General features: G+C 45.9%; 1 protein-coding gene across 1 annotated transcript in view; it reads right to left on the bottom strand.

Moving 5' to 3' along the window:
• The window catches only part of LOC134573201 (uncharacterized), a 159,920-nt gene extending 148,028 nt beyond the window's left edge, over positions 1-11,892 (bottom strand). Inside the window, exon 1 of the mRNA XM_063432782.1 lies at positions 11,760-11,892. Coding sequence (XP_063288852.1) covers positions 11,760-11,817 — 58 coding nt within the window. The 5' untranslated portion in view covers positions 11,818-11,892. The remainder of the gene's footprint in view (positions 1-11,759) is intronic.
• Positions 11,893-19,025: the final 7,133 nt, after the last annotated feature.

Raw genomic sequence — 19,025 nt, 5'->3', positions numbered from 1 at the left:
CTTGATACTTGGTCATACGGCTATTACTAAACCAATGATTTCCTTTGTAATCCAACAACGTCTGTACTGCATGTGGGACTCGTACATAAAGTTCTTGACCCAGAGTGAGTTTATCGGCTTCAGCTACTAGCAGGGCGGCTGCAGCTACGGCTCTTAGACAAGGTGGAAGTCCGCTGGCCACTGCATCCAATTGCTTAGACATGTAGGCAACAGGTCTTTGCCATGATCCCAAGTACTGTGTCAATACTCCCACAGCCATTCTTCTTTGCTCATGTACATACAGGTAGAATGGTCGTGTGTGATCAGGTAGACCTAATGCTGGGGCACTCATCAAAGCCTTCTTCACATCTTCAAATGCCGTTTGCTGTTCTTGAGTCCATAAGAAGGGGTCGTGCTCTGTACCTTTGATAGCTGCATACAGAGGTTTTGCCAGTATCGCGTAGCTGGGAATCCATATCCTACAGAAGCCTGCTGCCCCCAAGAATTCTCGCACTTGTCTTCTATTCTTGGGTATCGGTATTTGGCACACAGCTTCTTTTCTCTCTGGCCCCATAATTCTTTGACCTTCAGAGATATGGAATCCCAGATATTTGACAGTTGGCAAACACAACTGAGCCTTCTTTCTAGACACCTTGTATCCTGCCTTCCAGAGAATGTGTAGTAGATCGTGCGTTGCTTGCTGACAGATTTCTTTTGTAACTGCTGCTATCAACAAGTCATCTACATACTGTAACAATACACACTCTCCTGGGATGGACTCGAAATCCAGTAGATCTTGACTTAGAGCTGAACCAAATAGGGTAGGTGAATTTTTAAACCCTTGGGGCAGTCTTGTCCAGGTCATTTGGCGTTTTGAGCCCGTTACAGCGTTCTCCCATTGGAAAGCGAAAATACATTGACTTTCTGCGGCAATTCGGAGGCAAAAGAAGGCATCTTTGAGGTCTAAGACTGTAAAGTAAGTAGCCCCGCCCGGAATTAAAGCAAGCAGGTTATATGGATTGGGTACAACTGGATGTATACTAACAACCGCATCATTGACTGCTCTCAAGTCCTGCACAGGTCGATACTCATCTGTACCGGGCTTTTGAACAGGCAGCAATGGGGTGTTCCAGGGGGAAGTACAGAATTTTAGGATACCATACCGTATGAACTTATCCAGATAAGATTGGATGTTCTTCTTAGCCTTCTGCGGGATGTGGTATTGTCTTAGGCTTACTGGATAAACCCCAAGTTTTAATTCAATTTTAATAGGTGGAATATTGCGGGCCAGTCCTGGTGGGTTGTTCTCTGCCCAAACTCCTGGTATGTTGAATAAGGACTCATCACTCCTAGGGTTTTGGCTAGTCAACGCTGTATAAAGTCGCCACTCTTCTTCCTTTGGTACGGATAATGTCATAATACCTGAAGGTCCATTAAACTTTAAGGATGTTGTTCCATTTGGTAGGAACGTAATCTGCGCTTGTAATTTTGATAGCATATCACGTCCCAGCAATTGGACTGGACATTCAGGCATATAAAGGAATTGATGTTTTACTACGTGGCCTCCCAATGTTCAGAGTCGACTTTTAAGAACCGGTTTTTCAGCACTTCTTCCAGTTGCTCCTATTACAGTAATAGTCCTTCCAGATGGAGGAGCAACTAGATTAGTCACCACTGAATGTTCAGCACCAGTGTCGATCATGAACGCACTCCTTTTTCCCCCTATTGATACATCGACCATAGGCTCCGCTCGACCAAGGGGGATGGAGCCCGGTCGGTATCAATAGTCCTCCATGACCGTGTCAGCCAATCCTACAAAGTCCCTGCCTTCTCTATCGCGGGACCTTTGCGCTGCTGGGAAATACCTATCTTCCCTAACACTTCCTCTGTTCCCATTGCTCCCTCTATTACCATTACTCCCTCCGGGGCCTCCTCTACCTCTCGCTCTGCCTCTAAAGTTTCCGTAACCTGCCCTAGGTTGGTCTCTCTCGTACTGCTCTCTTTGTGGACATTCGTTCCTCCAATGCCCTTCTTCCTTGCAATACGCGCACTGATTCCTACTCAAAGGCTCCCTACTCCATCTACTATCGCCTCTATCTGGGCCCCGTCTATCTACACCTGCGATCGCTACCGCTAACATATCTGCCTTTCTACGCATCTTGCGCTCTTCCTCTTTCTTACTTTCTGTTTCCCTATTCATATATACTTTATTCGCTACCTCCATTAGTTGGGTGATGGACATACCTGCAAACCCTTCTAACTTCTGTAGCTTGCGCTTAATATCTCCGTAAGCTTGGCTGACAAAGGCGGAGTTCACCATTCGGGAATTATCTGCGTCTTCCGGATTAAAGGGGGTATACAAGCGGTATGCCTCCAATAATCGGTCATAAAAGACACTGGGCGCTTCATCACTTTTCTGAATCACCTCAACTGTCTTCGACATATTAATGGCTTTCTTTCCTCCGGCTTTCATGCCAGCAATTATAGCGTCTCTATAGGCTCTGAGTTGAACCATATCAGCACCATTTACATTCCAATCGGGATCGGTGTTGGGATAATGTGTTGCGGCCCATGCTGATGGATTGGCTTGGTTTAAAGTACGGGCTTTATCCTCTAGCGCTTTAATGGCCGCTTGATTAATTCTTGTCCTTTCCTCATTGTTAAACAAAGTCATTAATAACTGCTGGCAATCAGCCCATGTCGGGTTATGTGTCTGTACTATTGAGGTGAACAGATCAGTCATAGCTTGTGGTTTCTCAGTATACGAGGAATTGTGGGTCTTCCAATTTAAGAGATCGGTTGTCGTGAACGGGACATATACGAAGACTGGGTCAGCATGTGCCATTTGGCCTGCGGCATCGATATAGGCTGGCCCAGGATTCAGACGAAGAGGCATCTGATAATGTTTTAATTGTTGGGTACCGGTCAGTTGTCGGGTTTGTATGGGGCTACGTGGAGGGGCGTCAGTTATGGGTTCCAGTCGGGGAGAAATAGGGTATGAGGATATGGGAGCTTGGTTTTGGGAAAAGGTTGTAAATAAAACACTTCGAGCCGAGCTAGAAGAAGCTTGACCGGAAGTCTGAAGTGGCGCCAAATCAGGATATTCGGATCTAATGGGGGTTGGCTCTGATTCCGGAAGGGGAGATTTAGTACGAGAGAAGGTGGATTCTGTACTGGAGGAGGAAGCGGAAGTGGATGAGGGCAATGAGGGAAGGGTTGCAGGACTTCCTGCATTTGCTTCACTTCCTCTTAACGGAAAGTAAGGGGGCGGCAAAGGGATCTCGGACTCAGGGTGCGTGTCCAAAATGGGCCTAACACCAGTCCTAGTGGACAAACAAGTCCTAGCTACCATGAGGCGACATTGCTCCTCGTGGCATGTCTGAAGCCATTTTGGCGAGTCATTTACGGCCTGTCTCCAACAATCAATATAAGGAAACTGGCCGTAAAGTTCAGGCCTACCCGATACAGCCACGTGTAAGCGCTGTACCAGAGTTGGATCCAAACTGCCACGTGGCGGCCATGCCGCAACCAAAGTAGGCCACTCCCTAGTACACAAAGTGACCAAACGTACAGGAGACATTTTAACCCCAAAATCACAAGTTTTGAATCCCTTTTTAAAATTCTTCACCATACAACCTAAGGGATCCGGAATCGTTGACTGCGACGCGCCCATACTTATCAATGGAACGTCGTTGACAACGAATACTATGCACGCGTACTATTCAACAGTCACACCCGTTTCCTCTGGCAACAGCACCACGTGGTACAGTTACCAAGTGAAACGTACACAATAACACAATAAACACTCAGGGAATTCCCGTACACACACAGCTGTTACACCAGTCACTAGATAATCAATATTATGCCCTTTGGCGAAACTATACAGTCACCCACGCTATAATTCTCTATATACGAATTACCCGTCTATAACACACCCCAGTAACATCGTCTTTTACAAATAGCGGTTACAGTACGGTTAGCATAGGTCAAAGCACAAGTTAAGGTCACAATACAATTATTAGTGGTTATGGTGTTAAACATGCAATGGACGACAATTATTAGTACTTATATACAGTGTCAGTAAATATACAGGGTTATGGTACCGTGCACTATAATACAGCAACACACTATTAACACTCTCGCTAGACGGCTGAGCTCGCGCTATCTAACAAGATATACACTTTACTAACAATCTTTAACACATTTACAATTCCCAACTAAACTATTGGCCAGTACCTTGAATGGACTACCTAAAACTATGTACACCCGTTTTGGTTAGCCACACTGCCCAAGCACCACATATAGCGAGCTAGAGGACCGAATTTACACAGGCGCCTCTTAGTCGATTACTATCAAAAATCTAGTGGGTTCCAAATTTACACGCCTTCCCACTTAGCCAAGATAGGTTGAGAGCTAGCGAACCGAATTTACACAGGCGCCGCTTAGTCTCCCGGTCCCTCCGACCTAGCGAACGTAATATACACCCTAGAACGCTAGTCTAGACAAGACACCGGTGTCCGGCTAGGGCTATTTACACAGGACCCCGCCTGACTAACCAAATAAAACGGTCTGACTAAAGAGCGTTCGATTGAGCGGTGCGCCTTCGCTCCTTCCCTCCGACAGAGGGGGCAGATTCCATACACAAATAACCCCTTATGGGCCTACCGCACAATCGGTATACCCCTAGTGGGTCTGCCGTCTAAAACAGCAGTTGTCTTACCTCCTCGTTCCTGAACCTGAGTTCACACTCATCGACGGGGACACCCCAGCACTTCTTACGTAGAGGCCGATGATCTCCTGGACAACAGACCAGTGGCGCCGAGATGAAGGGAGGTCCACGCAGAAGTTCAGGGGTGCAGCCGTAGAGAACGTGGGCAAAGATAGACCGTCTCACGCCTCTGCCTCTCAGCTACCGTTGAACGATGAGCTTCCCGGCCAATGCACCAAATGATACCGGAGAAACTGACGGAAGCGAAGCACAGAGAGATGGACACAGGTTTCTTCAGGAAGGAAGAGATTCTTTATTGGATCACCGATCGGGACTCAGAGGGACTAATGTCACCAAAATACAACAAGTTCTGAGCCCCGGACAATAGTGCAGGCTCCTTATATAGGCACATAACTCCTCCCATATTAAGCTCCACCCGCACATTCTCTTGACCAATCAATACAAGTAAGAATTAACTTCCTGCTTGACCGCATGGCTTGTCCAGCACAATGGAGGAGGGGAATACTACATCCTGTATTCTTGCACATGCTCCGTACACTACTGATCGTATCTTGCCTCGTGCAACCAACTGATCGATACGTCAGCATATGCACGTACACATGCCACGTGGTAATCTCGGCCTACTAAATTTATTTTTACCGAGATTCCACCACAAGGCCACTTCATTGAGCTGAAATGGTCTGGGTGACTATAGTGTCCCTTTAACGCTGTTACGGCGTTATATGCCGTCCGCATTTTAATGGGCTGTTAAGCTGAATTCTGATGACTCCGCAATGCTATGGGGCTGGTATGTAATTTTTTTCCAGGGCTGGTTTTCATACCCAGTCCGGCCCTGCACACTTATAATATATCATTTTGTTCAGGAGAAACAGGGCTTTAATCTATCATTAACTATTCAAATATGGAACATAATTTATTATGAACAAAATTAAAAAAAAATTGAGAAGGGGCGGGGCCTGACAACGGAACCGAGCGGTCGCACATTGCTGCAGCTCCCGCTCGGATTTCTACAATCCGGCCGATCTGAGGGCATCCGACACCAACCTGGGTCGCAGAATCTCGGTCTGAGTCCGGGACAGACAGCCGACACTGCCGATGCCGTTCTTCCACACGCCCGGCTCAAAAACGCGACGCCGAGGCGGCAAGGCCTACCACGCGGGCGGACGGCAGAGAGACTCAGGGGAAGGAGTTTGGCCCTGGGGAGCACCAGACCTAGACGACTGGTACCTTAACCTGCCACACACAGGTGAGATGGGGCGCAAATCTCAGAAGCTACCCACACATACCCCTAAGCCACAGCGCGACATAAGCCAGATGCTACAGGCCCCAGGCGCAACGCGGCCCACGTCTCAACGAGACGCTTCACCACCACCCTCAGAGGAGGAAGACCCAACAGATAGCCCACCACTCACTCCCTGTCACCCAGCTCACTCACGGGTAACAGAGGAAAATGCCCCAGCATCCAGGAGCGATATCCAGGCTATGCTGACAGGCCTACAGCAGAACCTCAAGCAAATGTGGGAGGCTGACCTGGCAGCGCTGAAAGGTGATGTGCTTGCAGTGACAGCACGTACACAAGCCACCGAAACGGTAGTGGGGACCTTACAACAGGGCCTACAAGAGCTGGAGGAGAAAGTACAAAAAATGCACACCACTCAGACTACCCTATCTAGACAAGTCAACCTGCTGGACGACAGGGGGAGACGCAAAAACGTCAAAATCAGGGGGGTGCAGGAATCCGTACTGTTGGAGGAACTACCACATTTCATCAGACGCCTCGTAGCCGCACTACTCCCGGCCAGACAAGCCAAAACCTTCCTATTCGATGGAATATATAGAATTGCGAAATCCCCGCAAGCACCTACTGCAGCCCCACGAGACATCATACTACGGTGCCAGTCCATGTCAGACAAACTAGGACTCTTAGCAGCGCTACAGGGAAAGACACCTCTGGAATTTGAGGGTTGCCGACTATCATTCTTCCAGGACTTCAGCAGAGCCACACTACTATGGCGTAAGCAAATGCAACTACTTACTAAACCACTCCACGCAGCAGGCATCACCTACAAGTGGTCCACTCCGGGAACCCTGTGGGTTACCAAAGACAACAAGCATTATAAGGTCATGGACCCCTCCGAAGGACCTGCTCTAATGGCAACACTGGGACTCCTAACTCCGACGACAACCTCACCGCCGCACCCAGGCCACCGACCCAGGAGTGTGGAGGTGCCAACAACGGCAGCAACAAGACCCCGTGGAGACACCAAGACCTGAAATACCGCGCCGGGTCCTTGGACTATTATTGAACTCTCTCAATAACAAAGTTAGCAATGTTTGCAGACCTCTATATTTCTGGTCCACCTCCTTTTTAGTTGCAATAAGATAATGACCCGTTGGAGGCTTCACCAACTGGCCCTGGTGACCCTCTACCCCCCCCCCCCCCCGCCCTAGGGTAACAGGGCATTTCAAGCAAGGGAGCTCTACATAATAGATACTCTAATGACCTCACACAGAGGCTTTTACTCACCTCCCACTCACCTAGACATCTACTAGACTCGAACACTCGTTACCTCGCGCTTACACATAGCCACCTTCATCACTGTAAATAGCCATGCCACACAGCGCACCTCCGGTCCAGGCGATAACCATGCAGCTCCTACAAGAAGGTATAACAGAAATAGACCGAAACCACATAGGGAGCCACTATGGGGAACGTCACAGCGCCCCACACACCAAACGCGGCACTAGCCCTGGACCCCATATGGAGCATCATTCTTACACAGATATCAGGGATCGGGTGGGATTTGACCTACACAGGGAAAGGCATACCGGACGCTACACGCCCCACACGCTAGATGTCTCCAAAGTACTCGCGCTGGCACACATAGACGGGTATATATTCCCCTACACTCTCACCAGTTAAGGCCCTCGATGCAACATTTCAGCCCACTAAATTTTAAAAAATGTGCGAATTGTTCCTCACCAGTATATACCATGTTGAAAATTTTTATGAGCCATGTTCACACTTATGCGGAATTACCAACATGTTTGTTTTTTCCACCGCACGCAAAAATAAAGATTTACAAAAAAAAAAAAAAATTGAGAAAATAAGATATTTTTTAAATTTGCATTTCCGTCTGACATTTTAACTGTGAATGTCATAACACTGTTCGGTTTTACTGCACAAAAATGCACATATTTGTAATCAGCGATGTCTCACGAGTACAAAAGTAGTAGTACCCCCCCATTAACAGGTTTTATGCTGTTTTGGAAAGTTACAGGGTCAAATATAGAACATTTCAGTTTTTTATTGAAATTTTCCAGATTAGTAATGTTACCTTTGAGACGGTGTGGTAGCCCAGGAATGAGAATTACCCCATAATGGCATAGCATTTGAAAAAGTAGACAAGCCAAGGTATTGAAAGTGGGGCATGTTTAGTCTTTTTTAGTAGCCACTTAGTCACAAACACTGGCCAAAGTTAGCGTTCATATTTGTTTTTGTGTGAAAAAAGCAAAAAACGAATATTTGGCCAGTGTTTGTGACTAAGTGGCTACTAAGAAAGACTGGACATACCCCACTTGCAATACCTCGGGTTGTCTACTTTTGCAAATGGTATGCCATCATGGGGGTAATTCTCATTCCTGGGCTACCATACGCTCTCAAAGGCAACATAACCAATCTGACAAATTTCAATGTGAAAAAAATGAAATGCAAGCCTTATATGTGACTCTCTAACTTTCCAAAACACCATAAAACCTGTACATGTTACTGTTCTGGGTACTGTTATTCTCGGGAGACTTCACTAAACACAAATATTAGTGTTTTAAAACAGTAAAACATATTACAACAATAATATAGACCATAAAAGTGCCGTTCGCTTGTAAAAAAAATTCAAAAAACGTCACTTTTACTTAAAATATCATCGCTGTAATACAATTTACCAGTTTGAAACACTAATATTTGAGTTCAGCGAAGTCTCCCGAGTAAAACAGTACCCCCTATGTACAGGTTTTATGGTGTCTTTGAGAGTTACAGGGTCAAATATAGTGCTTGCGAATTAAATTCTCTGTACTTTCTCCCTTTGTTGTCAGGCATGTCAATCAAATTTTAATTAACCAAATCACATAATTACGTTAAAAGATTATTTAAATATACATGTAGAATTTTAATATATATGCATTTAAAGGTATTTAAATTCTACGTGTATACTAATGTAATCTTTTATGAAATTATATGTATTTATCTATATATATATATATTTGCGGTTATTTGTATTTTATATATAGATAGATATATATAGAATGTCATTCTAAGTGTATTTTGTTACCGATATATATATATATTAATAACAAAATACAGTTAGAATGAAATTACATATGCATATATCATTTATATTAAATTTTGTTTCAATATTTTATTTATTTATTTTATTATTTTATTTATTTCTTATTTTAATTATACGTATTTATATATAATATATATGTACATCTATAATATATATATAATATATATACATATTATATATATGTAACGTCATTCTAAGTGTATTTTAATATTAATATATATATACTTATATTAATATTAAAATACACTTTGTATGACGTTACATATATATAATATGTATATATATTATATATATACATATTATATATATATAAAAATGCATTTAATTTATTTTTAAACATGTTTAATTATTTTTTTTTTTTTACACTATCTACCAGCAGGGGGACTGTCTGATATTTCAAACAGTCCCCCTGCTGGCAGATCCATAGCCAGCTATAGGGGGCCATGTGATCGCTCTTTGAGAGCGATCACATGGCCCCCGGGGGCCTCATTTGCCAGAGGGGGGCTGCCTGGGCTGTCAGGCAGCCCCCCAGAAGAGGATCGCGGCGGAGGTGAGTACACCTCTGCTCCTGGGGCTAAAAGCCGTTACGACGTACCATGCCGCCGCAACGGCTTTAAAGCCCATTTAATGCAGGACGGCATGGAACGTCGTAACGGCGTTAAGGGGTTAAGTGGAGTTAGTAACATGATTGCATCACTGGCCGCCCCCTTTACCTCCCTCCCCCTGGCATCCCACTTCTTGGGGCGACAGAGTTGGGAAGTATCTTGGCTTCTCTTAGCTGCTTTGGAACATTTATCAAAGCACTAGAGAAGACTTTTAACAGGCAGAGTGGGTACCTGCAGTGTATAAGGTATGCACCTGTATCCAGGGCTGGATTTACACGTCGGGCCTGCAGGCACAGATTTCTAAGATGCACCTTGCTCCCCCACTCAAAAAAGGAAATTCAGATGAAGTTAATGACTTTATTAACTGGGCATCACAGGCATAAAAACATCTAAAAATCATATTTGCATCTGGTAACTGCATAAGTAATTAGGGTTGACACCTGGCCGGTATTTTATTGCAAGAATACCAACAATGCAAAAGCCTTTATTTTTGTCTGATTGACATCTGGGACTGGTAGAGACAAATGTATCAGCAGATCTAGCAGATACTTTCAGATCAATGTTTAGCTCCTCTCCCTTCCTTCAGCTTCCTCTCCTCAATGCATCACTCACACTCAGTACATTGTATCCATGGAGCAGCACAGCTAAGGGGAATGGGCCTTGACATTGCTAGGAAACAGGCATAAAACAAAGGTATATGTGGATTGGCTATGTGGATATTGGGGGTGGGTTTTTGGGTAAGGGAAGCATATATATAGGGGGCCATTTTAGATTAGGGGCCATCTTGTTAATCCTCACTTACCTGTTTTTGCCAACCCTCCCTCCCTTTTTTCAGTGTATAGCTCCCACATGGTCACAGCGGCGGGGATGGATAGAAAATTTGAGGGGTAGGTCATTTGATCATAGGTATGTTAGTTTAAGATCGCAATGAACAGTTAAGTTTGGAATGGTAATGGTAAGTTCGAGCTCGTTGGTAGCTCTGAACCTGTTGTGTGTAGGGTGTATCTTGCCCTCGGTGGAAATGGTTTATGTTCATTTATATGTTCTAGTTGGTAATTGTTATGTGGGTCATTGTCGGAGTAGCTATGTTAAAGGAATGGGGGTTAATAGTGTATTATGTACTGTGTTGACAATGACCTTATAATTTTAATACTTTTTATATCAGTAAAGCTGTGATATTAATTTTCCAAATACAAGGTGTCTGAGTATTTTGGGGGGGGGTGTATGGGGTTAATTAAGCAAATGCCAAAAAAGGGAGTATGCATATGTCAAGTGAGGGGTGCTGCTTTCTGAGAGGAGTGTGCTGTTGCTGCTTGCATTCCCAGCACTGAAGAGGTTAACAAGCAGAGCAACAGATAACAGCTACAGTTTTCAGGTGTGCAGTTGTCAGTCACCCCTCCTCGCCTTCCACAAACACACAGTAAAAAGCCAGGTCTCTGCAGGTACGGTTTATAGAGGTAGATCAGATCTGCTAAGATATGAAGATGTGGACACTTGGGAACATAAATAATAAATATAACTATATACAGCAACATTTATTTCTATCTGATATACTGTACGAGTCTTGGGCAGTAAATCTATTAACCTTTTTCAGTAGTGTTTACCTCTATGGTAGGGGTGGCCAAAAACTAGATCCCTAGCTGTTTTGAAACTACAGCTTCAGTTCATTCTAAACGCATGCAAAGCATCATGGAAGTTGTAGTTCTAGAACACCTTGGGACCTACCTTCAGGGGACCCCTGCTCTATGGTGTTACATTGAGCGGAGTTCTCCTTGTCAAATATTCTATGTAACTAGTTCAGACTGGCTTGCCTTCCTGTTATTATAACTCTTTTAACACCCCGTAGATATTCCCTACTTCCTGATACCTCATTTAATTAACTTCCCATTTCAAGTTGTTATATTTCTTGTCAGGAAGTGAAATGTAAGTCCATTTCACATTTTAGGTCAAAGTAGTCAAAATGAAAACATTACTTTTTTTTTCTAATAAAATGTGTTATTTTGACCTGAGATGTGAAATTCTCTTTGAATTTCAACAATTCACACCTTAATGAATAACCCCACTAAAAGACAGGACAGATGTAATGTCATGCGAGCTCACCTGTTGGAGTTAAGAGCAGTAATTGTAATCCCAGGAGCAGAACCACAGAGGAATACATGGGGCCACTACAAAGTTACTGCAATGAGCAGTGAGATCCAGTTTGTGCAGGACCCGATCAGCCTTCTGCCATAGTGTTTAGGTTCCTCAATAAGAGAGGAATGTAATGAGATGTGTGACAACTTGTTCAGAGAAAGTGTCACATGACAATGCTGTGTGTGAAATGCATTTAAACAGAAGGATGCACATTTATGTCAGAGCAGAGTGAGATGTTAACTAAACTGAGAATTGTTACCATGTAACTGTGTAATGGAACAGGAGGTGTGTGACACAGTAACAGTTCGAGTCACTATTTAAAAATTGTAGGGATCTTTTCAAATAACAGATCAGCCCTGCTCATTTTATTGGCTTCCATGGTGATTGTTTTACCTTTAAACCTTTGCAGCCCTTATTTGTAAGTGGCACTTTCATTCAAAGCAAACATATCCGCTCTGAGAGTGGCGTATAACTGCAGTCATTTATAAACGGGAAGCTATAGTGTATAGTCAGTCAGGCAAATTATGTATGAATTCTGGTTCACACTGTAACAGTGGGATCTGAACATGAGGTGTGAATGTTACAATCAAAGTGATACATAAATAAACACAAGCAAACTTTTTCAATCAAAATGTTTTATTTTATAATACACCTTGGAGAATGGTTGTGAACCTTTATTACAGATTTCATAATTCCAATTAAACCATATAAATAATAATAAAACCATAACTTTAAACCAAACCAACATATTAACCATAACCACTTTCCAAGGCTCCGCCCCCCCTCCAAAGCCAGGAGCCATAAATATCTCTTCAACCAAATCCACCCTCCTGTGATGACCAGGAGGCGACTTATATCCCATAATAAGGTCACGACATAGGTTCCTGAAATAAAAAAGGGGGAGGGTGGGTGGGAACAGCAGCAGCTCAAATATTTTAATACAGCCAACCTTCAGATTTTTCTGGCACAAGCTGAGGCAATTAATTTTGGAGCCCTTTAATTTATACCCCTTATTTTCCCTCCACTATGGTCCTCGCGCTGCTATCCACCATCAGTGCTCATGCCCTGGTTGCGAGCTTGCTGCCTTTCTACCAGCGCGAGCTGCCCTGCCATTAACCCTAGCCTGCATTTAACCACTAGCGCGAGCGCTATACTTACCACCCACTTCGCTCCATCAATCCTCATGGGGCTGCTCCTTTTGTAGACTGCGTGCCCAACATTCAGGCAGTCTATCAAAACTGGGCAGTTTCATTTTTTTTTTGTTTGTTTTTTAAGTTTTAATTGTTTGCATTATTCTAATGCATTTTCTATATAATGCCGTGTAACCATTTTAGCCAATGTTTTTTACATTTAATCTCCACTTTACATAGACAAAGTGGCTTTCATTTTGGACACGGGTTGGTAAACATTTCAAGGTAGAAAGGCATTGAACTGAAATCTCATAAAAAGCAAAGTATGGGAAGTACGTATTATTTAAATTGACACTCCTCTTCTTTCTCCCCAGTAAATGCTGGGTAAGTAATGCATAGTGATGTTGCGAACACGAAATTTTCGGTTTGCGAACGGCGAACGGGAACTTCCGCAAACGTTCGCGAATCGGCGAACCGCCATTGACTTCAATGGGCAGGCGAATTTTAAAACCCACAGGGACTCTTTATGGCCACAAAAGTGATGGAAAAGTTGTTTCAAGGGGACTAACACCTGGACTGTGGCATGCCGGAGGGGGATCCATGGCAAAATTCCCATGGAAAATTACACAGTTGATGCAGAGTCTGGTTTTAATCCATAAAGGGCAGAAATCACCTAACATTCCTAAATCACAATGGATATGGATTGACAACTGACATGACATATTGACACCTTGACATATGGATTGACACCTGTCCTCAGAGCCCCTGATACACACTGACACAGAGCAGAATAGGGACTGTTCCCCCTACATAGGGTCACTTGGCAGATATGGATTGACACCTATCCTAAGGATCCCTGATACACACTGACACAGAGCAGAATAGGGACTGTTCCCCCTACATAGGGTCACTTGGCAGATATGACGTGGTCATGGGAGGAGGAGGATGACTTTCACCTCTTCCCCTGTTAGATTCCCGTTGTGCTGTGACATCACCCTTATACGCTGTGTAAAGCATACTTTTTAATTTATTTTGCAAATGCTGCATCCTTTCCGACTTGTAATTCGGTAACATTTACACCACTGTCTGCTTATACCGGGGGTCTAGTAGCGTGGACACCCAGTACAGGTCATTCTCCTTCAGCCTTTTTATACGAGGGTCCCTCAACAGGCACGACAGCATGAAAGACCCAATTTGCACAAGGTTGGATGCCGAGCTACTCATTTCCCGTTCCTCCTTCTCACACAGAGCAGAATAGGGACTGTTCCCCCTACATAGGGTCACTTGGCAGATATGGATTGACACCTATCCTAAGGATCCCTGATGCACACTGACACAGAGCAGAATAGAGACTGTTCCCCCTACATAGGGTCACTTGGCAGATATGGATTGACACCTGTCCTAAGGATCCCTGATACACACTGACACAGAGCAGAATAGGGACTGTTCCACCTACATAGGGTCACTTGGCAGATATGGATTGACACCTGTCCTCAGGGACCCTGATACACACTGACACAGAGCATAATAGAGACTGTTCCCCCTACATAGGGTCACTTGGCAGATATGGATTGACACCTATCCTAAGGATGCCTGATACACACTGACACAGAGCACAATAGAGACTGTTCCCCCTACATAGGGTCACTTGGCAGATATGGATTGACAGCTGTCCTAAGGATCCCTGATACACACTGACACAGAGCAGAATAGAGACTGTTCCCCCTACATAGGGTCACTTAGCAGATATGGATTGACACCTATCCTAAGGACCCCTGATACACACTGACACAGAGCAGAACAGAGACTGTTCCCCCCTACATAGGGTCACTTGGCAGATATGGATTGACACCTGTCCTCAGAGACCCTGATACACACTGACACAGAGCAGAATAGGGAATATCCACTAAATGCCAAACATTGTTATACAGGGGAATATTCAGTAAATAAGGATAAGGTGGGGGACCTACTGTCCTCCCCCCCGGCCCCCACCCCTGCGCGGTGGGTGGGGGGATAAATCACAATGGGGGGGACCTACTGTCCTCCCCCCCCCCCCGCCCCCACCCGAGAGCGGTGGGTGGGGGCCATAAAAATAATGAGGGGGGGACCTACTGTATGATGTTGTATCGATCAGGTAGTGTAAGGGTTACGCCTGCTTCACAGTGACAGACCAAACTCCCCGTTTAACGCACCGCAAACAATCGCAAACAGTCCATTTCCACAAACGCAAACTCCCCATTTGCACAAGGTTGGATACCAAGCTAGCCATGTCCCATTCCTTGTCCTCACTGATGTCATTGAAGGTCTCTTCCTCCACCCAACCACATACAACACCAAGGGTCCCCGAAAGGTGACAACAAGCCCCCTGGGACGCCTGCTGTGTTTGGTCTTCCACCTCTTCAAAGCCACCTTCCTCCTCTGACTCCTCTTCTTCAGACTTCCCTCTCTGCATTGCCTCTCTCTGCGTTATTATAAGGTGTGTTAAGTAGTACTATTCTTATCAGTTTAATCCCTGTTGCGTCCCCTATCAGTGGACGTGTATATGGCAGCGATTTTAGGAACCGTGAGATAGAAAAAGATGCTTGGTCGGTCCTCCTAACTGGAGACACTGTTGCTGTATGGGTGACAGGTGGCGCCATTTATAAAGTACCCACTGCCAAGGTACATTTGAATTGTGGAGCGGGGCACGGAAACGTGGAGGTGGGGCAGGCAGGACCTACCCGCTGACGTTATTTTGGGCAACGACCTGTGGGAGCTGACTTCAGCTTTTGTTCCTCAAACCGCAGTACAAGAGGCGTATCCGGTTGTGACCTGGCAGCAGGCCCACACCACAGCTCCGCCTAACCACTCTGAGGCTCAGGTAAGCAATGTACCCCCCATGCCCATTGTCACGCCCTGGACATCCCCCCTAGAATTCAGTTCTGAAGTGGCCCTAGATCCCTCCATGCAGATCTACAAAGATCGTATTAATAAAGACCAGGCAGGATTCGAAGGGGAAAGGTACACCTGGGACAAGGGGCTGCTGTACCGGCACGCAGAAAAAATAGTGTCCGGATCCATTCCCTTACCCATAAAGCAATTGATAGTGCTGAGAAAATATAGACTGGAGTTATTACGCATCGCCCACGACAATCCCCTGTCTGGGCACTTAAGGATCAGCTGTACTAAGCACAGGCTGACCCAGAACGTCTTCTGGCTAGGTGTCTCACAGGACGTCAGGCGATACTGCCAGACCTGTGATATCTGCCAGAGGGTAGGGAAGAGGGGAGACTGATACAAAGCCCGGCTCCGTTCTCTTCCCATAATTGAGGAACCGTTCAGTAGGGTAGCGGTAGATATTATAGGACCCCTATCCAAGCCCAGCTCCCCCCGGCAAGAAATATGTACTGACCGTGGTGGACTATGCCACCAGGTACCCAGAAGCAATAGCTTTGACTAATGTGCACGCAGAGATGGTAGCGGATGCCATGATGCGAATATTTTCCCGGGTGTGATTTCCCAAGGAAATTATTTTGGATAGGGTCACCCAGTTTACCGCCGAAGTCGCACAACAACTATGGAAGATATGTGGGGTTCAGCAAATACTGAACTCCGCTTATCACCCCCAGTCCAATGGGCTCTGTGAACGGTTTAATGGAACACTTAAACAGATGATCCGTACGTTCATAGACACTCAGACTTGGAAAGGTTCCTACCCCACTTGATGTTTGCCTATAGGGAAGTACCTCAGGAATACACAGGGTTCTCTCCTTTCGAACTATTATTTGGGAGGAGAGTGAGGGGCCCCCTAGATTAAATTAGGGAACACTGGGAGGGAGACGAGACCGTTAGCGGCACCCCCATCGTACCCCATGTGCTAGAGTTTAGGGACCGCCTGGAGATGCTGATCCAGAACGTACGCGACAACCTCCAAGCGGCCCAACACAGGAAGCGCAGATGGTACAATAAGGGAGCCAGGGACCGCAGCTTTAAGGTGGGGCAAAAGGTGCTAATTTGGCTACCCGTCGACAAGGACAAGCTGCAGGCTTCCTGGCAGGGCCCATACAAGGTGGTAGAGCAGGTTTGTGATACCACATTTGTGATCGGTCCGGTCACAGGCACGGGAGGCAAGCGCATGCTCCATGTGAACATGCTCAAGCCATACCACGAGCGCACGGAAGAGGTAACTGTGATCTGTGCACCTGCCACTGAAGATTATGATAATTTGCCACTCCCAGATCTCCTAGACCAAGAGGGCCAGAGCGGAGACCTGGGAGAAGTACAGTTAGGAGAACGGTTAGACCCCCAAGAGCGAACCCAGGTCCTAAGACTAATCCAGGACAAGGGGGCCACGTTTCCCAACCTACCTACACTCCATTAACCACTCACAAAGTTGAAACCCTAGACCAGACCCCCCTTCGCCAAACCGCCTATCGCATACCCGAAGCAGTTAAAGAAAATATGCAGAAAGAAATTGAGGAAATGCTGCAGTTCAGGGTGATAGAACACTCTGACAGCCCCTGGGCCTCCCTTGTAATACTAGTACCGAAACGGGATGGCACAACCCTTTTCTGTGTGGACTACCGGAGGCTAAACGATAAAACAACCTCAGACGCCTACCCTATGCCCCGGATAGACGAGATCCTAGACAAAATGGCCAGAGGCCAGTACCTCACCACAATAGATCTGTGCAAGGGGTACTGGCAAATTCCATTAGCCGAGGACACCATCCCCAAGTCGGCATTTGTCAAACCCTTTTGGCCTGTATCAGTTTAAGGTCATAACATTCGGGATGAAGAATGCCCTGGCTAACTTTCAGAGGATGGTAGATCGGCTACTGGATGGGTTTCAGGAGTATGCCTGCGCTTACTTGGATGATATACCCATTTTTAGCTGCTGCTGGACCGAACACCTGACCCACATAGGAGCCGGACTAGACTGGATTAGGGAGGCCGGACTGACCCTAAAGCCCAGTAAGTGCCATATAGGAATGGCACTTAGGGCACAGAGTCGGGAGCCTGCTACAGAAACCAGAACCCGCTAAAATAGAGGCAGTCACCAAGTGGCTAACCCCCCGCACTAAAACCCAGGTCCTCGCATTCCTGGGTACCGCAGGTTACTACAGGAAATTCGTAGCTAATTACAGCACCCTAGCTAAACCTCTCACGGATCGAACACATAAAAACCTCCCCAAGATAGTAGTATGGGCCCCAGAGTGTGAACAGACCTTCCAACAGCTCAAGACGGCGCTCATTAAATCACCTGTACTTTCTGCTCCTGATCCAACTAAACGCTTCTATGTTTGGATTGGGAGCAGTACTGAGCCAAGTCGGAGCAGATGGCGGCGAGCAACCCGAGGCTTATCTAAGCCGGAAACTTTTACCCAGGGAAGTAGATACACTGCCATTGAAAAGGAGTGCCTGGCGGTGGTGTGTGCCCTCAAAAAGCTGCAACCTTACTTGTATGGACAACCGTTTACCTTACAGATCACAACCCGTTGGTGTGGCTGAACAGGGTGTCAGGAGACAATGCCAGGCTGTTGCGCTGGAGTTTGGCACTACGGCCTTTTGACTTTACAATTCACTATCACCCTGGGAAGCTAAATGGCAATGCTGATGGGTTATCCAGACAAACAGACCTTGAACAGTGATCTGTGAGTACTACTACGGACATCCCCAAGCCGATCCTGGCCTGCTTCAGGACGTCCTGTAAGCCTGGGTACTTATGCAAAAAGCGTTGTACGATCAGATTACACACATGTGCCATGCACGGCACATGTGTCAACTTGCCCAAATTCAATGCCACCAACAAATTTATTCCGTTGTCACAAACCACTTTGCCGATTTCCAGTTGGTGTGGAATCAGCCACTTTTCCACCTGTGCGTTCAGGGCGGACAGGAGTGCTGGTCCGGTGTGACTCTCTGCTTTCAGGCAAGTCAACTCCAAGACGGCATGACACTGCCGTATCTGGGATGTGGAATAGTACCTGGGGAGCTGGGGGGGTGCCGTTGATGTGGAGCAAGACGCAGCAGCAGAAGAGGACTCATCCGAGGAGGTTATGGAAGAGGATGGAGTAGGAGGAGTAGAGGAGGTGGCAGCAGGCCTGCCTGCAAGTCGTGGCGGT

The sequence above is a fragment of the Pelobates fuscus genome, chromosome 9 (assembly GCF_036172605.1).
Source record: "Pelobates fuscus isolate aPelFus1 chromosome 9, aPelFus1.pri, whole genome shotgun sequence".
NCBI classification, from domain to species: domain Eukaryota; kingdom Metazoa; phylum Chordata; class Amphibia; order Anura; family Pelobatidae; genus Pelobates; species Pelobates fuscus.
This window is presented reverse-complemented; position numbering and strand designations above follow the sequence as displayed.